The sequence below is a fragment of the Ruditapes philippinarum genome, unplaced genomic scaffold, assembly GCF_026571515.1.
Source record: "Ruditapes philippinarum isolate M1 unplaced genomic scaffold, ASM2657151v2 ctg5074_1_1_1_1, whole genome shotgun sequence".
Lineage (NCBI taxonomy): Eukaryota > Metazoa > Mollusca > Bivalvia > Venerida > Veneridae > Ruditapes > Ruditapes philippinarum.
The window spans coordinates 65,780-88,446 of record NW_026867110.1 but is presented as its reverse complement, the minus strand read 5'-3'; the positions used below and the strand labels follow the sequence as shown (position 1 = coordinate 88,446).

The 22,667-nt window shown below is 33.4% G+C and overlaps 1 protein-coding gene across 6 annotated transcripts in view; it reads right to left on the bottom strand.

The window, feature by feature from the left end:
- Positions 1-8,577: 8,577 nt before the first annotated feature.
- The window catches only part of LOC132734879 (adhesion G protein-coupled receptor L1-like), a 79,529-nt gene continuing 65,439 nt past the window's right edge, over positions 8,578-22,667 (bottom strand). For 4 of the 6 annotated variants that reach the window (XM_060721738.1, XM_060721742.1, XM_060721739.1 and 1 more), the window contains 8 exons: positions 17,706-17,808; positions 17,326-17,479; positions 16,824-16,890; positions 16,314-16,380; positions 15,946-16,040; positions 13,693-13,749; positions 12,177-12,345; positions 8,578-11,582 (listed from right to left, as the gene is read on the bottom strand). In XM_060721738.1, coding sequence (XP_060577721.1) covers positions 11,379-11,582; positions 12,177-12,345; positions 13,693-13,749; positions 15,946-16,040; positions 16,314-16,380; positions 16,824-16,890; positions 17,326-17,479; positions 17,706-17,808 — 916 coding nt within the window. In that variant the 3' untranslated portion in view covers positions 8,578-11,378. The remainder of the gene's footprint in view (positions 11,583-12,176; positions 12,346-13,692; positions 13,750-15,945; positions 16,041-16,313; positions 16,381-16,823; positions 16,891-17,325; positions 17,480-17,705; positions 17,809-22,667) is intronic. The other 2 variants (XM_060721741.1, XM_060721743.1) reach the window with 1 other exon arrangement.

Here is a 22,667-nt window from a genome sequence, read left to right as displayed (position 1 = left end):
TCCGTACCGGATTTGCCCGATACAGAAAGGACTAATCACCTCTTTAAAAAACGACCATTAGACAGGACTGATTTTGAGAATTTGTCCCTCCCTATAAGGGAATCTAGACATTTTTGGTTAGAAGTGGGTATCTTGGGTGTATTCACCTATTTAAGTATTCCTAAAAATCCGAAAAGGTGGATACCAAAATTGAAAAACTTGACCTTGACCATTGAAAAATGGCCCATTTAAAATGACCACTAAAAATGGCCGCCAAAAATTTTAAATCATAACAATGGGATGATTATTTAAATAAAAAGCTTTTAAGGGAAGGAAAAGCCTGAAAATTTGTCACAAAGCATGTTCAAGGTATAAACAAATTAGCCACCAAAACGAATAAAAAAAAAAAAAAATAATCCAAATCCAATATTGACAAAAATCCAAAGGATGGGCCGGATATTTTTTAAAGGCCAAAACATAAATAGTAATATAAAAAGTAATATTTAAAGATAGTACTGAACTTTTAAGGCATTTAAACATAAGAACCTATATTTAGGGTTTATGCAGCGAAATACTCAAACTCTTCCCTGCCCTATATCGCTAGATATAGACTTTCATATTTTTTATCTGTCACTCTATGCAAGCTATGGGAGTGGCTACTCCAGAATTCCTTACCACAGCGTGCGTATGGGTGGTGAGGGGGTGAAACGTTGCAAGCAATATTAATTAAAGGCACCTTTTCTCTGGTACTCTTGGGGGTTTTGGTGGTTCGTTTTTCTTGTTATTCGGTTCGTTCTTTCTTTGTTCTTCTGTTCTCGGTATCTTGTCGCTTTTCTCTGCTTCAGTTCTTGGTTTGTCGTGGCTTTCGTTCTTCTGTTAATCGGTTTCTTTGTCCAGTTTCTTGTTGTCAGTTTCTCCGTTATTGGTTAGTCATCTTCGTTTCTTCTGTTTAATCCCGGTCCTTGGTCTTCATTTTTTTTTTTTCAATGTTCTGTTATTCGGTTTCGTCTCGTTTTTCTGTTATCGGTCGCGTCTTCTTCTTCTGGTCCATTGGTTCTCGTTTTCGTTCCCTTCCCGTTCTTCTGTCATTCGTTCTCGTGTCTATTCTTCTGTAATCAATCCTGGTCTCCGTTTTCTTGTTGTTAATTCATCTGTCATCGGTTCCCGTCTCTCTTATCGATCCCCGTTTCCATTCTTCTGTTATCGGTCCTCGTCTGTCAGTTCTTCTGTTATTGATCACGTTCGTACTTCTGTTATTGGTCCTCATCGCAGTTTTCTTGTTCTCAATTCTGTCATCGGTTCATGTCCCTGTTATCGATCTCCTTCATTCTTCTGTCATCAGTCCTCGTCTTTGTTATTCTTTTAACAATCCTGGTCTCCGTTTTGTTATCGGTCCCTGTCCTGTTCTTCTGTTAACGATCCTCGTCTCTCTTGTTGTCAGTTCAAATGTTATCGGTGCCTGTCCTTCTGTTATCGGTTGACGTCTCTGTTCGTTTGTTGTCAATTCTTCTGTTATCGGTCGACGTCTATGTTTGCTTGTTGTCAGTTCTTCTGTTATCGATCCCTGTCCTGTTCTTCTATTAGCGGTCCCCATCTTTGTTCGCTTGTTGTCAGTTCTGTTATCGGTCCCGGTTGCTGTTTTTCTGTTATCAAGCCTCGTCTCCGTTGTTTTGTTTTCGGTCCCTGTCCTGTTTTTCTGTTATCATCGTGTCTGTTGTCTTGTTGTCAGTTCTTCTGTTATCGGTTCCTGTCCTGTTATTCTGTTATCGGTCCTGGTCTCTGTTCTTCTGTTAGCGGTCGACGTGTATGTGCGCTTGTTGTCATTTCTTATTACTTTATTTTTGGTCCCTGTTTTCCTGTTCCTTTCTGTTAAGCGGTCCTCGTCTTTGTTCGCCTTGTTTGGTCATTCTTGTCCCGTTCTTTCCCTTCTGTTATCGGTCGTCATTTCGGTCTTTTTTCTTTCGCTACTTGTTTTCTATTCCGTTTAAGGTCCCTTCCTTGTATCTTATCGTTGCCGTCATTCTGTGGTCGATGTCCTGGTTTTGTCAGTCTTGTATCATTTATTCGTTCAGTGGAGTAGGGGGGGATCGAAACTCACGACCCCTTGATTTGTAAAGGCAGACGTGTTACCACTGCACCCATAGCGCCCGCATTCCTGAATAAGAACCATTTTTGAAAGTCCTTTATACATTAAATACTATTTCAATGGCTAACAAAGGGTGTATTACAATTATATTTTAACACCTCTACTATGTAGCCAACCCACGTGACTTTTATATACGGTCAAAGAAAATATTACTCGATTTATTAGAAGTAATATTTTTAAGAGACAAATGACAGCCGACCTAAAATTTTTGTGTATTGTACGAAAAGTTTCACAATTTATATTTGTCACACTAAACTTACTTTCAGTTGTAAAAAGTATCAAAATCATGTAAATCTCAGTTTTAAAAGGCTATTGTCTCAACATATTGCTTTTTTCAGTCGATTTACGGTTAAAGAGAAAGAGAAAAGCAAATCGACGGTCCAAAAACGACCATCTCACGCGGAAATCTCAAGGACATATTATTCAAAATAACGCTTTGGGCCTTATATTGTGCACAGAAGACCCCCAAAACTTGTACAAAATTGAATGCACATTGGAATCAGATAAATGATGTTTAAAAGGACGGCTCTGGAATATGGTGTATATTCCGAAAATTTATACAATTTATTTACTGAAAGAACTAATCGCCGGTCCTATAAAACGACCATGACATGTGGAAATCTCCCGGATGTTTAAACGGTTGGCTCTGGAATATGGTGAATTTTCCAAAAGAATATACAATTTATATACAGAAAGAACAAATCGCCTGTCCTAAAGCGACAATTTTACTGGGACCTCTTGCTATAACTTTCCTTTTGGTAAGGACTTTGGGTCTTATATTGCTGTGAAGAAGATCATCTTAACTGATATAATCAACTTGATAATTACATATTTTGAAGTACGTAGCGTTCATTTTACAAAAAAATAGGTGTGCATGGTCTGTATTCCTATAAGAAAGTTCTCTATAGTGTGTTTATTTTTCAGATTAATCTTACTTTCATTTTAATAAAGTATTGAAATACTGTATATCTCAGGTTTAGAAGGAAGTTGTCTCTAACATCTTTTCACTCGATTTACGGTTAAAGAGAGAGAAACACAGCAAATCGACGGTCCAAAACGACCATGTCAAGCGGAAATCTTTGGGACATATTGCTTAAAATAGGCTTTTGGCCTGATATTATGCAAAGAAAGATCCTCCAAACTTGTACAGAATCGAATGCACATTGCAATTAGATAAATAGTGTTTAAAATGAAGACTTTGGAATATGGTGTATATTCTGAAAATTTATACAATTTACAAACAGAAAGAACAAATCGCCGGTCAATGCAAAGACCAAGCCACGCGGAAATCGCCGGGACATATTTCTTGGGTCAGAGCTTTGGGCTTTATATCGTGCAAAGAAGATCCCCTAAAATTGTACAAAATCGAATCCACATTGGAATCAAACAAATGGTGTTTAAGCGGTTGGCTCTGGAAAATGGTGAATTCTCCGAAAATGTATACAATTTACGAACAGAAAGAACAAATCGTCGGTCCAGAGAAGGACCATGTCACGCAGAAATCTCCTGGGCATATACTCTGAGCTTTATATTGTGCAAAGAAGACCCCTAAACTTGAACAAAGTCAATTCTGCATTGGAATCAGATCAATGGTGTTAAAACAGTTGGCTTAAGAAAATGGTGTATTTTTCACGAAAGTTTATACAATTTATATATATAGCAAGAACTCTTGCTATTACATTTCTTATGGTATAGCTTTTTGGGTTTTATATTGCTGTGAGGAAGATCATCTTAACCTATAAAATCAAGTTGATAATTACATTTTTTTGTTTAAGTACGTAGCGTTTATTTTACAATTACTTATTATGCATGACCTTAATTCAGATCAGAAACTTTTCTATACTGCGTTAACTTATCACACTAATATTATTTTTATTTTTATACAGTATCATAATAATGTATATCTCAGGTTAAGAAGGATGTTGTTTCTAAGATGTTGCTTTTTCAGTCATTAAACGTTTTTGAGAGACAAAAAAGCAAATCGACGGTTCAAAAACGACCACGCCACGCGGAAGTCTCTAAAAAATATTTCTTGAAATAGGGCTTTGGGACAGAAGATCCTCCATACTTAATCCGCATTGGAATCAGACAAATGGTTTTTAAACGAATGGCTCTGGAATATGGTGTATATTTCAAAATGTTTACTTCTAATTAACGGGAAGAAAAGATTCGCGTTCTAAAAAACGACCATACCATGCGGAAATCTCCTGGACATATTTCTTAGGTTAGGGCTTTGTGCTTTATATCGTGCAAAGAAGACCCTCCAAATTTGCACAACATCGAATCTGCATTGGAATCAACTAAATGGTGTTTAAACGGTTGGCTCTCAATGACATATTTCTTGAGTTAGGGCTTTCGCGTTCCAAAAAAACGACCATGGCATGCGGAAATCTCATGGACATGTTTCTTAAATTAGGGCTTTTGACTTTATGTCGTGCAAAACAAACCTCCTAACTTGTACAAAATCGAATCCGCAGTGGAGTCAAACAAATGGTGTTTAAACTGTTAGCTCTGGAAAATGGTGAATTTTCCGAAACTTTATACAATTTTTAAAGACAAAGAACAAATCGTCGATGCATAAAACGACCATGCTATGCGGAAATCTCCTGGGCATAGTCCTTGGGTTACGGCTTTGAGCTTTATATCGTGCAAAGAAGACTCTCCAAACTTGTACAAAATCGAATCCGCATTGGAATCAAACAAATGGTGTTTAAACGGTTGGCTTTGGAAAATGGTGAATTTTCCGAAAATTTATTCAATTTATATAGAGAAAGAACAAATCGTCGATCCATAAAACGACCATGCTATGCGGAAATCTCCTGGGCAAAGTCCTTGGGTAACGGCTTTAAGTATCACAATAATGTATATCTCAGGTTAAGAAAGATGTTTTTTCTAAGATGTTGCTTTTTCAGTCATTTTACGGTTATAGAAAGAAAAAAAGCAAATTGACGGTCCAAACACGACCATGCCACGCGGAAATCTCAAGGTCGTATTTCTTGAGTTAGGGCTTTGGGCGTTATATTGTGCATAGAAGACCCTCCAAAATTGTACAAAATCGATTCCGCATTGTAATCTGGCAAATGGTGTTTAAACGGTTGCCTCAGAAAAATGGTGTTTTTTATACAATTTATATAGAGAAAGAACAAATTGCCGAAACAAAAAACGACCATGCCACGCGGAAATCTCTTGGACATATTTCTTGGGCAAGGGCTTTGGGCTTAACATTGTACATAGAATACCCTCCAAACTTTTACAAAATCGAATCCGAATTTGAATCAAACAAATGGTTTTTAAACGAATGGCTCTGGAATATGGAGTATATTTTATAATGTTTTACTACTAATAAACTGGAAGAAAAGATTCGCGTTCCAAAAAACCACCATAACATGCGGAAATCTCATGGACATGTTTCTTAAGTTAGGGCTTTTGGCTTTATATCGTGCAAAGAAGATCCTCCAAACTTGTACAAAATTGAATCCGCATTGAAATCAAACAAAAGGTGTTTAAACGGTTGGCTCTCGAAAATGGAGAATTTTCCGAAAATTTATACAATTTATATAGACAAAGAACAAATCGTCGATCCAAAAAACGACCATGCCATGCGGAAATCTCCTGGGCATATTCCTTGGGTTACGGCTTTGAGCTTTATATCGTGCAAAGAAGACTCTCCAAACTTGTAAATTGGAATCAGACAAATGGTTTTTAAACGAATGGCTCTGGAATATGGAGTATATTTTATAATGTTTTACTACTAATAAACTGGAAGAAAAGATTCGCGTTAAAAAAACCACCATAACATGCGGAAATCTCATGGACGTGTTTCTCAAGTTAGGGCTTTGGGCTTAATATCGTGAGAAGATCCTCCAAACTTGTACAAAATTGAATCCGCATTGAAATTAAACAAAAGGTGTACATGTTTAAACGGTTGGCTCTGCAAAATGGTGAATTTTCCGAAAATTTATATAATATATATAGACGAAGAACAAATCGTCGATTCCAAAAAACGACCATGGCATGCGGAAATCTCCTGGGCATATTCCTTGGGTTACGGCTTTGAGCTTTATATCGTGCAAAGAAGACTCTCCAAACTTGTACAAAATCGAATCCGCATTGGAATCAAACAAATGGTGTTTAAACGGTTGGCTTTGGAAAATGGTGAAATTTCCGAAAATTTATTCAATTTATATAGAGAAAGAACAAATCGTCGATCCATAAAACGACCATGCTATGCGGAAATCTTCTGGGCAAAGTCCTTGGGTTACGGCTTTGAGCTTTATATTGTGCAAAGAAAACCCTCTAAATTTGTACAAAATCGAATCTGCATTGTAATCAGATCAATGGTGTTTAAACGGTTGGCTTAAGGAAATGGTGTAATTTTTTTTTTGAAAATTTATCAAATTGATATACACAAAGACCAAATCGCCAGTCCAAAAAATGACAATTTTAATGGGACCTCTTGCTATTACATTTCTTATGGTAAAGCTGTGAGGAAGATCATCTATACTGATAAAATCAAGTTGACTGAACATTTTTTTAAGTATGTAATGTTCATTTTACAATAACGAATTGTGCATGACCTCAATTCATTTAAGAAACTTCTCTATAGTGCGTTAACTTCTCACACTAATCTTACTTATATTTCTATACAGTATCACAATAATGTATATCTCAGGTTAAGAAAGATGTTGTTTGTAAGATGTTGCTTTTTCAGTCATTTTACTGTTATAGAAAGAAAAAAGGCAAATTGACGGTCCAAAAACGACCATGCCACGCGGAAATCTCAAGGTCATATTTCTTGAGTTAGGACTTTGTGTGTTATATTGTGCACAGAAGACCCTCCAAAATTGTACAAAATCGATTCCGATTGTAATCTGGCAAATGGTGTTTAAACGGTTGCCTCAGAAAAATGGTGTTTTTTATACAATTTATATAGAGAAAGAACAAATTGCCGAAACAAAAAAACGACCATGCTTGGTGACAGGCCTATATCATAGGTCAAGTCGCAACTTGATCACGGTGATAGCCTCAAAAAATTTAGGAAAACTAATACAAATTACGGAGATATGCCTATGCAATAGGTCTAGTTGCATCAAAAGTACGGTGAAAGCCTACAAAAAAGTACAGTAAGGCTCACACAGCCAACGGTTGTAGGAGTATGTAATAAGTCTAATCGCAATTAATTACCCTTATGGAATAAGTAAATCTCACATAACTCTCGGTGATAGGGTCTTTAAAATAGTTCTGATGACATCTTAATTTGGAGAAAAATGTGTTTTTACACGAAATTCTATAACTTTTATGGATCGCCTGTTCAAATAGAGACCATGAAACGCGAAAATATCTCGGACATATTCACTGAGTTAGGGAATCCGCAACAAAATGAGATAATTGGTGTTTTATGGTAAGCTTAGAAAATGGTGTTTTATTACGAAATTGTATACATTTTATATACAGGAAGAACAAATCGCCTGTCTAAATAACGACTTTTCCCAGATATTTTGCTTCTTTACATCATTGAATCCTATATAGCTGAAAGAAGACCATTCAAACCAATGAAAAATTAATCTGCAATGGAATCATACATTGTACAAATGATGTTTTAACGGTTTGCTCGTTCTTTAAAGCAGTACGCCTCCAGATTCATGCTTATTTTCATGAAAATTTTAAACATGTATTTGAATGTATAATATTGTGGAATAACCAAAAGGAAGTACTTTACACATTATCAATGACACTTACAACCCACGTAAATTAATAAAAAATTGTCAAAATATTCATAGATATGCCTTACTGCATTAGTAACGCAGTAGAAATATAGTTGTAAATACTGAAAAATCAGTCATTAATCGCACATAACATGTAGAATATTACTTGAATCTTGCATCATTTTACTTTGCCTAAAATCGTAGTACATATTCTCAAGTTTGATTTTATTGAAATATTTTGACTCATCTGGAGGCATGCAGCTTTAACGGTTAGGTTGACAAGTGGTGTTTTTACGAATAATTATATTCTTTTTATGGAAAAAGAACATATCGCCGGTCAAGAAAACGACAATGCCACTACCATCTCCAAGACATGTTGCTATGGCTCTTATATTACTGTAAAAAAGACTCAAAATTAATGGAAAACGAAAACGCAATGCATGGAATTGGACAAATGTTATTTTTTAACGGAAATTATACACAGAAAGAACAAATCTTCCGTCAAATAAAAACAAACAAAAAGTAACCATTTTTCGAGGAAATTTCCGGAACGTTTGACTTAGGTTAGGACTTTGGGCCTTAAATTGCTGCAATCAATCTAGGTTTTAACGAAGTCGTAAGATTTTTTTTCAAACGTAAAACTGTATAAAGCATATACACGCAATCGATGTTATTATTGAATTTCTATCATATACACATACATGTTGCCGGATCTAATTTATAAATGACAACGACAAAGAACATAAATAAGTTTAAAAGTCGTTTATTTGCTTTTGTAAAATGTACACTTGAAATAAAGAAAAATATAGCTGTCATAATATGTACATGTATATATTTTTCTATGAACTAAACATACTACATAAACAATGTATAATAAAACTTTATTCAAGATTCACCTCCGTTAACATAATTGAAGCAAAAGTTAATCCTACGACTTACAATCGGGTCGACTTATAATCGAGTCCGACAAATAGGTGAGATAACACGCATATATCTCAGCAAGGATTTGTATATTTTCAATTAATCCTTAAATTTTTAAATATAACATTTTGTAAGGATCAAGTTCGTATCATATTAAAATACCATCCATGTACACTAAAATCTCTGTACAGCAACAACATTTTGGATATAAAAATAGTTTGTTTGCTGCTGCTAGATTACATACAGAAAAATTGAAAATGTTATTGTAAAGAGTTAAGTAGTCAGGAGGGCCGCTTTGTGGAGGTTGTATTGAACTAATCATGTAAACATGTAAAAGCAAGCGAAAGAATGGAAGTATAATTTGGTCAAATTTATGGTCCTTTCACACCGGTCCCACTAATAAACTAGTTACGTACATATACTGAAAAATATCACTAGAACGTGGTTTAAAGTTTAGACAAATATAAAGCATTTGGCACTGTTTGTCATGGATAGTTACATTTAATGTACATAATTATATCTATATATGTAACAAGAGCACTGCATGCGGTGATAACGCTCGCTTGTTAAAGATTTAAAGGAAGTTTACTCAATAAATATTACTATCAGAAATATACCCCTTGACTGAAAACTGCACAATGTATTCCTTGTCCCATGGTGATAACTTTTGAAGTGTTTGATTAATTGGCAGGCTACTTTTAAGTTTTTACACTACAAAAACTACACTCCAGCGATCATAGTAGCTCGTCTTTTTCTTCGAAACAGACGAGCTGAAAATAACTAAAGCTGAATAAAAGCTTCATATAGCACCAACACACTACAATACATTAATTAATAAGACACACTTCAGACACAAGACAAATATATTTTCTATTAAACAACATCATGTTTTTAACATTCATACATTTGTTATTTGCATACTTTATTCATTTATGATTTTTTTATTAAAATGATAGGGTTTTACTTTTTTCAAAAATTGTTAACTACTTTGATATATGTAAAACTGTTAGTGTTAAAATATAATGACACATTACTTGCATCTTTTATGTATTAATGACTTCAAAAATACTAGTGTTTTACTTTAAAGAAAATGCTTTACTTTGTTTAAGTAAATTTGACGGGACTTTAGAAATTCTTCGACTTACGTGGTATTTTGAGTTAGGCGATTTTGACTTATTGAGAGTTAACTGTATTAGTATTAATACTGATCGTACAATTAAACATTATTACTGAATGTTTCATGTCGATGTAAACAAAGTGATTCACAAATATTCTGTTAAAACACAGCAACAGGTAAATGTTTGTTTCGTAATATTTGTAAAAGGTCTAGAAATATCACTACAATATATTGCAATAAACAAATCCCTTAAAATCTAACAGTTCAAGAAACTAAAGACTCATTATGCCCTTAAAGCTTTTTATTTCTAAAAAGCTGTCTTATTTATGGTGCTCTGTTGTATATAGTTCCAAAAAAGTTACTTATTGGACAATTATCAAAACCATCTTTTGCTTAAATTGCTTTTTGCGTGTAGTAAAGTTACAGTGATTTTGAATTTTGTATGGAAGTCAAAATACTATTTTAACATTTTCCGTCTTTCCAATAAAATATTTTCACATTAACCCTTTTCCCCATGAGCATATTGTGAAAAATGGCCGTTTTCACTGAAAAGCCTCCTGTTACAAGTTCAAACTGCTATGAAACTATGAAAAATGCTTCAATACTAATCAAACTTGGCACAAATGTTGACTGGACCATTGCCTTTGTAACGACATGCTCAGTCTTAAATTTCCGGTTACCATGGCAACGAGGGGACATCTCAAAATTGCCAAAAATCACTATTTTGCCTCGATTTTTTCCATCAAAATTTATTTCAAAGTGCTGTAACTGCTCAAGGGATTAAGATAGAGTCAAAGGCTTTTCAGCGTTGGTTAAACGTTACATTATAATCGACCTGGGGTCATTTTTAGCCTCTCACAAGTCCAAAATTTTCTTGGCGATGAGGGGGACTCCGTCCCCCTTCAAACCCCCCTAACAGAAGGGGGCACATCCCCCTTGTGGCAACCCCCTGATGTATCTTTTGGATGGGGGCGGCGCCGAAAAAGTGCTCAATTTTTTTAGCAACATTTCTAAAACGAAAACTTATGTTTGGGGCCCAAATAAGACATTTTTTCACTATTTGAGGCCTTAAAAAGGGGGGGGGGGGTCGAAAGTGCGTTGTTTCGCGTATATATGTGGTAAAGGGTTAAGCACTCCTTTTTCAGTTGAAAAGCATCTTACAAGTTCCAAAACCATTATTTAAGCATTATTAAACTCATGTTTGCCCGTTCTAAAGAAGGAAAAATTTATTCCTTTCTGAGGCATAATGAGCCTTTAAAGAAAAACCGTACAAAACTTCAACAGCACACATCTTTCTTTCCGACATACAATTCTATTCTTCACTCAGTTACGATATCAAAAGCATTTCACCACCAATTAAGTTATTAATGACTAAAAACTATCATGATGTTGAACGTTTTGTCTGTTTGACATGCAGACACTATTTGTAACTTGTCAATACGAAAGTTTCGAACCTGGCCATAGTTATCTAATATACATACATGTATTATCTTAAATATTGCACTAAGTTTTAAGTTGAAGTAGTAGATCTAGAAGAAGATCTGCGGTCCTTGTTTAGAGAAACAAAGCCACCGGAGTGTTTCCTTGTGCCGTTCATGTGGTACGATCCCGTGTTTGGTCCTGAACCACTGTGCTGGGATCCCTTGGATGTGTGAGTCCCGCTTGAAACTGGTCTCCTTGGGTAGTCAACGAATCGTGCATACTCCTTCCGAACCTGAAATAAGTATTAATATAAACACGCTATAGATTCAATATATACAATATGTTATTAAATAAATATACTTTATGTTATACTTATTAGATGAAATTTACTGTATATTACAGAATTAAATTAAGTATATTATATGTTACAGACGAAATGTCCTATATGTAACAGATAAAATTTATATTCACGTTTCAAAGGTCATGTTTACAATATGGTCAAATGGTCATCTAATTGTTAGAAATGATCATATAATGTGTTTCCAATGTTTATTCAATATTTCAATCAATACGATTTCTTTAGCACGAAACATTATTTCATATACAAAAATCACTGCCCCCTTCAATCCCGACAGGGACTTTGGATTCTTTCATTTGAGGAAGCTATCCAGCTGGCTCACGTAACTTTGGTGGTTCTCTATACTCAGGCGGGCATTCGTGCCTGAAGAAATGCACGGAAAGCCCCCTGAGGTTTTCCTCCTCTAGTAAAGCTGGAAAGTCGCCATATGATCTATACCGTGTGGTGTGGCATAAATCCCAACCAAAGAAATAAAACTACAGAGGCGGCAAATACTGAAAAGTATTTTACTAGAAAATGATGTAATACCTTTTTATTCAGAATACAATGGAACAAAAAGATGAAAAGGCCTTGCAGGCTGTTGAATATGGTGAAGAGGTATGCCATGGGTATTGCTTCTTCACTGATGTAAAAATATCCAAACACCCATGTGAGTCCCAAGAGGACTTCCAGGGCGAGTGCGCCTTGAATCCACGCCCTGAAAATTATATATCCTAACTTTTAAGTACTAAAGTAAGTAATCTAATTACTTAAAGAAAATTATTATTTTTAGAAAAGTTTCACGATGACACTATGACAGCAATCATGATTTGTATTAGTAAATGTATTAAAATTATGAATATATAGGGAGACACAGGCAAAATTTTTATTTCTTCATTTTGATTTTTTCACTTATTATTCTGTAAATGCCCTCCAAATAAATACACTATGCAGTCATAGGAACAAAACTTTGCTCCTTATAAATAAGCAAATGGTGATTTCCTAACTTGACCCACGTAGGTCAGATTAGAGCATAAAGATTTCACAATAGTTGCTACAGTGAACTTCGGAAACGTTAAAGAACATGTCAAACGAATGACTTAGACTTATTTTTATCATACAATACCCACAATATATGTTGTTGTAACTTCCAGGATTTGTTTAAGACACATGGCTTGTTTTAAAACTACTCGGTGATTCTGTCAGCGTCTAAATCTCGTTCAATATATCTAGATATATGTACGTTTCAAACCCAAAATATATAGAATTTATAGAGAATTTTATGCTGGAACTTTAAAAATTGTCATTTTAGCTTGATTTAAGTACATTAAATCATTTTAATATTATTTTTGTCATTTATTTGCCTGAGTATCCCTATATCCCTATATATTGAATTGATGATTTATCACCATGCCACTATGTACTGTCAAACACACTGTGCTTGAATCTACTGTGCATTTGACAATTTCTGTTAGTAACATGTGAACTAAAATGTTCAAGCATAGCATTTAATTGGATTAAAAACGATATACTTAAAAAATATACTACACTACATAATGTACTGGGCAATACAATATGTTTTGATCTTCTTCACTGCATAATGTATTGAGCAAACAATAATTTGAATCTACTAAGCTACATAATTCTAGACAATGCAATATGTGTGTATCAAACAGGAAATATTATATAACTGATGCATCAGGCATAAACTACTTATATAACTAATGAATCAGGCACAAACTTGTTATATGGATTGTGTATGTAGGAACTAGTTATATGGATTGTTTATCAATTCATATGTATGTAGATTTTGTTTATTCTTGTTAATGTCAACATTTGAGACTCTGAAAGAAAGAAACTACTTCAGCAACTATAAGTAAGGTAACACATTGCCAAATATAGTAAGCATTCATGTACATGGCTTCTTTTTATAGATAATTTGGCTGTGAAGATGGAATACATAACGCAACAAATGACTTTTATTGGATGTAATTAATTATAAGGGAGTTTGAATTTTGACTACAGAAATCTAAATGATGCATGGGGTGAATGTAAAAATACAAACTGGTGTCTCTTCAATCGCTTCTGCATTTGCTGAGCAAAAGCTGGCATGGCCAACATCCTATTCACATAATCATTGATTCAAATTAACAAACATTTAATGTTTCTTAAAGGAACTCCACTGAGGTCCCAAAAACATACACATTTGAATGTCTTACGTTGATCAACAAGGGAACTTAAAACAGAAAGATATGCATAGGATAATTAAGAAATACACTAAAAGATAAATTAAAAATCGTATTTTTTCTGGTATCCTGAGCCCGATTTGAGAGAAAAGCGGTGGAAGGGTTTTCAATTTCAGATCTTTTCAAACAATAAGAATAATTATTCTGGAAAAACGTCACGAGGAAATGACCTGAAAGTTTGCACACAAATTACTGGTTTAAACATTCATCATATTTATCATTAATCTCGAAAAATAATTCCCAGTCCTGTCTTGTCAAAAAACCTCAGTGAAGTCCCTTTAAACAAATAGTATTCATATTCATTTTTATCACACACCCGTGCCGATTTTGCGACTCCGTAAATATGGTATTGCACGGCCTTGCATATATTTTGACGTGACGTCATTAGCGTTATACAAACGTAGTGTAAAGACGCGCTAAATGTTAGCGTTATAGTCTATAGGCGCGTCAATGAGAAATGATTCTTATTTCACTTTAAACGGTCTTTATTTTGGGTATGTGATAAATAGAATATTAAATTCGTGTAAGTTCATTACTGAATTTATTGCACTCGTTGAATAAAATAATATTATGCTCGCCAGAGGCTCGCATAATGTAATTTTATTCAACTCGTGCAATAAATTCAGTATTGAACTTACACTCATTCAATATCCTCTATATATTCGAAATATAGTCATAAATAATGTTTTTGTCTAGTTTCAATAACCTATTTTGATTACTTAACGCGTTATTCCGACCCCGCGGAATGCAGCATCCGGGACAGACGGACAAACAAACAGACATACAAAACGTAAGGCAAACGAACAGTTTCCTCAAGTGACATACAGATCAGTCGTGGGGTCTACATAAAATTGTGCTGACGGACGCCTAAATCTGTTATGACAATAAACTTAAAAGGCACAAAGAGAATGGTGTATTTTTAAATACTAATAAGTAACATGTTAGAATTCCATAGTATGTTGAGTTCATCTGATACTGATAAATGCTGCTGTATAAAGTAATATTGAAAAACACAAACACAAGTAGGTTAGTAAGTCTAGCAAATATTTTAATCACGGTTGTTTATAGCAAAATTTAGATAAAAAATTATAAATACGGTGTTTGTCAGAATTTTCAATTTATAATTGTCATGCACTTCAGATATTTTCTTTAATGGTTAACTAGTGAAGTAAAGAAAAAATGGTCTGACTTTTATATACATATAGTTCCTTTGCTAATATATTTTATCGATAAGTCGATGACATTTTTTTTATTTTTAATTCGGCAATTGTCTCCCTTTAACTCATTAATTGTTTATTTTTAATACATTGTATCTATAATTCGATAATTTCAATTATTGTTGATCTAAAATTCGATAATTATAAGCTAAACCTTGATAACTGTTTATCTTTAATTCAATAACCGTTTATCTATAATTCGATGACTGTTATTCAATAATTCAATTACTGTTTAACTATATTCGATGATCGTATCTATAATTCCATGCTCGTATCTACAATTCGATGATTGTATGTATGATTCGATGATTGTATGTATGGTTCGATGATTGTATCTATAATTCGATTATTGTATCTATGATTCGATGATTATATCTACAATTCTATGATTGTATCTACAATTCGATTATTGTATCTATGATTCGATGATAGTATCTATGATTCGATTATTGTATTTATGATTCGATGATTGAATCTACAATTCGATGATTGTATCTATGATTCAATGATTGTATCTATAATTCGATGGTAATTTATCCATAATTCGATGATTATTTATTCATATTTCGATGATGGTATCTATGATTCGATGATTGTATCTATTATTCGATGATTGTATCTATAATTCGGTGAATATTTATCTATAATTCGATGATTGTTAATCTATATTTCAATAATTGTGTATCTATAATTCAGTAATTGTTTATCTATATTTCGATGATTGTATCTATATTTCGATGATTATATCTATAATTCGATGATTGTTTACCTATATTTCAGTGATTGTTTATAGTTAATTCGATGATCGTTTCACATATTGTATGTTATGAGATCAAATACAATACATTTACTTACTTGACGTTACCGACGGACGATTTCTCTTTTGTGAACACATATTCTGAATGTTTACATACAGCTGACATCGCGTACATTAGAACAATCAAATTGACCTGAAAATGTAGGGAACAAGTCTAATGTAAAACTAGGTTACATAAAAATATCATCTTGTACTTTTATAAAAAATTAATTTAAAAAGGCAACGCATAACTATTGATAGAGAAAGTTATACAATATCCCAACTAAGTTTGACTTTAAATTCTGTAAAATTGCCTTACATGATGTACATGTAAATGCAAAGTTAATCATCTGAAGAAAATATTTTATTGGGAACATATTTAACATATACACAAAAATGGCAGCAAAATATTCGTTACTTTTCTTACCAACAAAATAAATGCAACAGGACCGGCAAAGCTCCAAATAAACATTCTGTCTGTAGTCAACCAACAACTGTAAAATAATTTTTACAGCATGAATATTAGGCCAGTTGTAAAATAATTAATGAAGAAAACTTTCCTGAATATGACAAGACCAAAAATACTTAGCATGTCTGTATAAGCTAAACGGAAAGTATTAATGAATTGCAAAAATATTCCCAGAAACAATTTTAATAAAACTATATCGTCCAAGGAATAGGGACAAAACAAGGATATCAGTACCTCAAATGAATGCTCCCCGTAACCGTTTTGAAAAAGCTAAATCATGGCAAAACTTCGGAGAAAAGTAGTAAAATCAATTTTTACCCTCAGTTAGCGTGTACATATTGCTCGCCCAAAGTATAAATTGCAAAATCAACTGCTACAACCCATCGATCCCTGGATTGCAAAATCGAATGTCTCCCTATTGAGCTAAGCTGGTGGACATTAATGCGCAGAATATAAAATAAAACTTACTATTTCTCAGTCCCATAACCCTGGTAGTAAACCAAAGCTGAAACCGCAACTGTTATCAAAGGAACACCTAAAACATGAATAAAAGATTAAAGCCCGTAAGTTAAAAGTCAACACAAAACGGAATTTCTAAATCTGATGACAGCTTTAACGAAAGCATTGGTTTATTCTAAATACATGTAATTAAATGGCGCAAAATACCTTAAATGTGTGTGCGGGTTTTTTCATCGTGATCTTACTTTACAACCAAAGAGACTTATCCCTCTTTAACTCCTTCAGATCAATTTCTCTGTTATAATATTATCCATAAAAAAGTTGTGGACCTTCAATTAGCATTTGAAAATAATCTTATGTGTTGATAACAAATGACAAAACTGGCATCCTAATTTAGCGGTGTTCTATCATTGCAGATAATGAAATCTATTATTTTATCTTACAAGTAACATAACGAGAATTAAAAAGTACACATGCACGGAAGAAGAAAAAGAAGAAAGCAGTCACGTACCGTATCCAATGGCATAATAATATCTGAGCCTCGATTTGGCACCATCGAAGACTTGTACCAACATAAACAATATGTGGATGCCTTCCACAAACATCCATGTGAAACTTGACAGGAAGAAATAGTGCAAACACCCTGCGATGATTGCGCACGCAATCTACAAGAATAAAAATATTCACATCTTAACGTCAAGGAACTCCGCTCATGTTCTAAGGGCCAGAGTGGATTTCCTTTAACTCTTCTAAACACTCAAGCAAATGTCATTCAGAGACAAAACCTTGATCACATAATTATATCAAAATTTTCATTATGTTTTATTGCTTACTTATTCCTTGGTATAACAATTATATAATGGAATAAACTTGTTATTATATATTTCTTACCGTATTATCTGTCCTTTCTATCCCTGCAAGGAATAGAACCTCGGCAATAAACAAACAAAACACCAGGTTCTTGTGTATAGAATTTCGTTCTCCTTGAGCAGAACTAAAATAAGATAAAATGTAAATGATATAATCATATATTTTCATACTGAATATACACGTTACATATTTAATATCCACTTTCTTATATATACTTGTATCATATACTATATCCATTTTTACTGAATATATAGAGGATATTTGTTTGTTTTGCATGTAAGATTGAAATATAATTTCACTGAGTGAACACCAGATGCAATATTTTCACGAGTGGCGTAGCCACGAGTGAAAATATAATAGCTGGTGTTCACGAATGAAATATATTTCAATCTTACATGTAAAACAAATAAATATTCTTTTTATTTCATGCTTTTTAAGTGATTTTAAGTATTTTTTACTGATTTTGCCGCGTAACGTCGCGCATTCTCCTTTGTGACGTCATCACATCATGACGTCATCTCATCAATTTTGAAATATAGTTCTGTTAAATTTCTCTAATTTTGATACATTTTTAAGATGATGTATGGTGACATCGCCTTTCTTTTCCTAAAGAAGCAAAATTTACGCATGACAGCATTTATTTCTGCCTGTTATTCCATTTAGTTATGATTATCTTTTCATCCGCATTCAGATATAGTCCGGCTACAGTGAAAATTATATTTTATAAATTTCACTAGTGGTTTATCAGAATATAATCATCTGATATATTACAATAAAACACTGGAAAGCATGAAATAAACATGTATATATTTTTTGTTCTAAATAGGCAAATATCATATTCAATATCAACTTTCATACTAAATATACTAAAGTACCATATTCTATATTCATTCATACTGAATATACTAGTACCATATTATATATCCACTTTCATACTGAATATACACATATCAAAATCTACATACCACTTTCATACTGAATATACTAGTACCATATACTATGTCCACTTTCATACCGACTATATTAGTAATATATACTATATCCACTTTCATACTGACTATACACATATCATAATCTACATACCACTTTCATACTGAATATATTAGTACCATATACTATGTCCACTTTCATACCGACTATATTAGTATTATATACTATATCCACTTTCATACTGACTATACACATATCATAATCTACATACCACTTTTATACTGAATATACTAGTACCATATACTATATCCACTTTCATACTGAATATATTAGTATTATATACTATATCCACTTTCATACTGACTATACACATATCATAATCTACATACCACTTTTATACTGAATATACCAGTACCATATTATATATCCACTTTCATACTGAATATACATATATTATAATCTATATACCTCTTTCATACTGAATATACTAGTATCATATTCTATATCCTCTTTCATACTGAATATACTAGTATCATAGTCTATATCCACTTTCATACTGAATATACACGTATCATAATCTACATACCACTTTTATACTGAATATACAAGTTCCATATACTATATCCAATTTCATACGGACTATACTAGTATTATATACCATAACCACTTTCATACTGAATATAATAGTACCATATACTTTATCTACTTTCATACTGCATATGTTAGTATCATATACAAACTGGATAAATATGTACAAGTATCATATTTAGAAAGAAAAAACAACAAAAATTAAATGAAGATTGTTATATGTACTTAAAAATATGACACATGTAATAACTTGTTACTTTGATTTAATGTCATAATAACATGCAATCAGCAACAGAATCATATGAAATTTTACTTTTCTAAGCTGCAGTTTTTATTAAATAGAATCATTCAAACAAGACAACTAATTCTAGGCAGTAACGGAAGGCATGCTATTCTATAGGAAAAGTGGAATCGACATATACATATGAACATGAAGCGTTAGGCAGACTGCCATAGATAAACTTTAATAAGAGGGCTATAGTGCCCCTTTATAGCTCATCTGAGATCCATTGCCAGGAAATGCCACAATTCTTCGATGCAAAAGTAAGTCATCGAGTCAAATCAAAGCCATGCCATTTTGACCCAAGGACAATGACTTAATTAGATGTCCTATTGGCAATGCAACTTTCAAAATATAAGCTATTGGCCATGTACTTTGACACAAGAAGATTTAAACGTATCTAATTTAATTTATTGAGCCTAAAGGCGGGGCCAAAAATAACCCCCAGGGTATGTTTTCGAGGACGACATGCAAATTAATTAGGATCCAAGTATCGTAGCTTTTGGGGTATGTTTCCTATCCGAGTCAATGTTACAAATGAGACCCCGACCGGTGTCATTTTTGACACCAGGGGCATGATTCTAATATATTTATTTCTAGGGTCAAGCTGGCTGTGTTTCATGCATATAAAACAAGGGACTAATGTTGACCCTGGGTGCATGATTATTTAGAGGTTAATACTTGCTTGCTGCTCGCCATTATGCGATAATGGCCCGAAGATGTGCATAATGGCCTGAGGGCCGCAGGCCCGAAGGACATTATGGACTCAAGGGCCATTATCGCATAATGGCGAGCAGCAACCAAGTATTAACGTCTTTAATACCTATGTCCGAAAGACGGCATTTAGACATCGCCGCTAATCTTGGTTGTCGCCCTTTCTAAGAAACGGATAGTTGTCGATGTAAACAAATATCTGTCACTTCGATTTACTTTAAAAACATGACAAAACAAAATAAATATGAGACAATGTTGTTTTATTGTTGTTTATATCGATAAATACTCTTTATATTTTTTTGTGAGAATAACATTTAGTGCCAGTTTTTTATGAACTTTTGTGCCTTCAAGAACGGTTTCTGAGACGATCAATGTCAACCTCTAAACATGCTAAATGCCATCGATCCGATCGGTCTCTTTAAAAATCAAAGCACAGAAGGCGCTGAATTTGTTTGGGTCTCAGAATGTACGAAAGGTGCAGGTTGTGAGATTATATGTACAGTGCCACCAATGCTTTCCAGCGTTTTAATTGTAGTAAATTGGCTATAAGACTTATTGCAACACTGATATGCAATCCAATGTTTATTTGACTTAAACAAATTGAAAAAAAATGGTTTGCCTTTACTGGGATTTGAACTCCAGACCTCTCGCTTCATAGGCGAGCGCGAAAACCCTTCAGCCACGGTGAATTTATATGTGAACGGCCTGAAGAAAACCATATTATTCTAAATTAGGGCTTGTAACGACTTTAACTGTTGTTTAATACAGATGTAAATAATCCTGGAGCTTACTATAAGCATGTATATTTATAAAGAATCAAAGGGATGCAAGTTCTGTGGTATTTTCTGATCTTTGCAATCTTAATTGTACTGTATATCTGTATGCATTTTCCTGTATAAGTTTATTTTTATGTATTATAATTCATTTTGCAAGGCACCAGAGTTTGATACATACGGAATTCTGCACAACTAGAGATGCATCAAAAAAAAATCATTTATGTTCATTTTTTTACGACAGTCACACTTTATCCTTGCATATCATGGCTACTGTGCCGCTATGATAATGTGAGAGTGACGTTGCAATTTTTGTGTACACAAAAGTTTACAATCTTTGTCTGAATAGGTAAAACAGGGTATTTAGAAGTGAATATGATTCAAAATCAGAAATAGAATTTGAAAAGTCTCAATGCAAAGTTGGTTAAGTAACTAGGATGCCATACAAATTAAATTGTATCATGAGTTCGAGCCACACCAGTTGTCAAACCTTTTTTTCCTTTTTCTTTCCCTATTTTTATTTTTACATGAGATGCAAATTAATTGGAATATAAAGGCAGTTTTGTTATAATTTCGAATAATTTATATATTCCGGAAATAATAATTTTTATTCTGTGTAGTAGTACTTTTGCAGTGCATAAGTTTTTCGTGCCAACTTAACTATAGTTGAAACAATTTATGTACATGTATGCTTTCCGTATCAGGTTGCACCAACTTGCTAGATATAGCAACATTTAAAAAGAAAAGTGAAATGAGAAAATAATAGAAAATAACACAGCGCTAATAATCTTTATAAGAAAAAAAAGAAATTCTTAATCGATTGATAATTATACAAAAAAATTGGGACCGAACCTGGCTGTCTTGCATTGACATGTAACTAAAAATTTACCACACAACTTTACCTACTGTGTTACGCCGCCAGTTGGTAAATTTGTCGATATTTTAATTTATATGGCAAGCCTGCTTGACTTTAAGATATTAAACACAATATGATAACTGTTTTACACCGTTAAAGTGGACTTGACCACCGCGTCACTAAATAATTATCCTAAACGCACAGTACTTCCTTAACAAAGACACTTAAAAAAGAATTTAAAAAAAAGTTTCCTTGACTTGGATTTGAACTCCAGACCTCTCACTCCTGAAGCGAGCGCGTTACCCCTGCACCACGGAGAAGTTATACAAATAAGATTGGAATGAAATCAGGTCATTCTAGATTTAGAACTTCCATTGCATTTCGGGTTTGTTATCCTTATTAATTTCGAGGTATTTTGTTCAGGATAAACCTGTTGTTTAAAATTGAAGTAAATAATTTAGCGAAAATCTTCTCGCCCAAACAGTCCGACATGTAGAATCTATATATTCCACTACTCGGTTTGTGTAGTATTCGGTAATCGACAGCGCTAAAAATAGTATTTTCATTGATAAAATCATATTCATCCGCGTAATTTGTGATTGTACATTTATTGACAATTCTATTAGCCAACACTATTTTTAAACTTTGAATGCGTTGTTATTTGTTGGATACTTGTAACAAAATAAAAATATTTCTTTCTTTTAAATCGCTAGTTTTAAGCTGTTTTGAGAACTACTTGTTGTTAGGTTTGTTGTGAACATCTGTGTCAGAGGTTGAATGTCCGCTTTGTATTTACTTAATTTCGATCAGAAAATACAATAAAACAATATTAGAAATCTTCG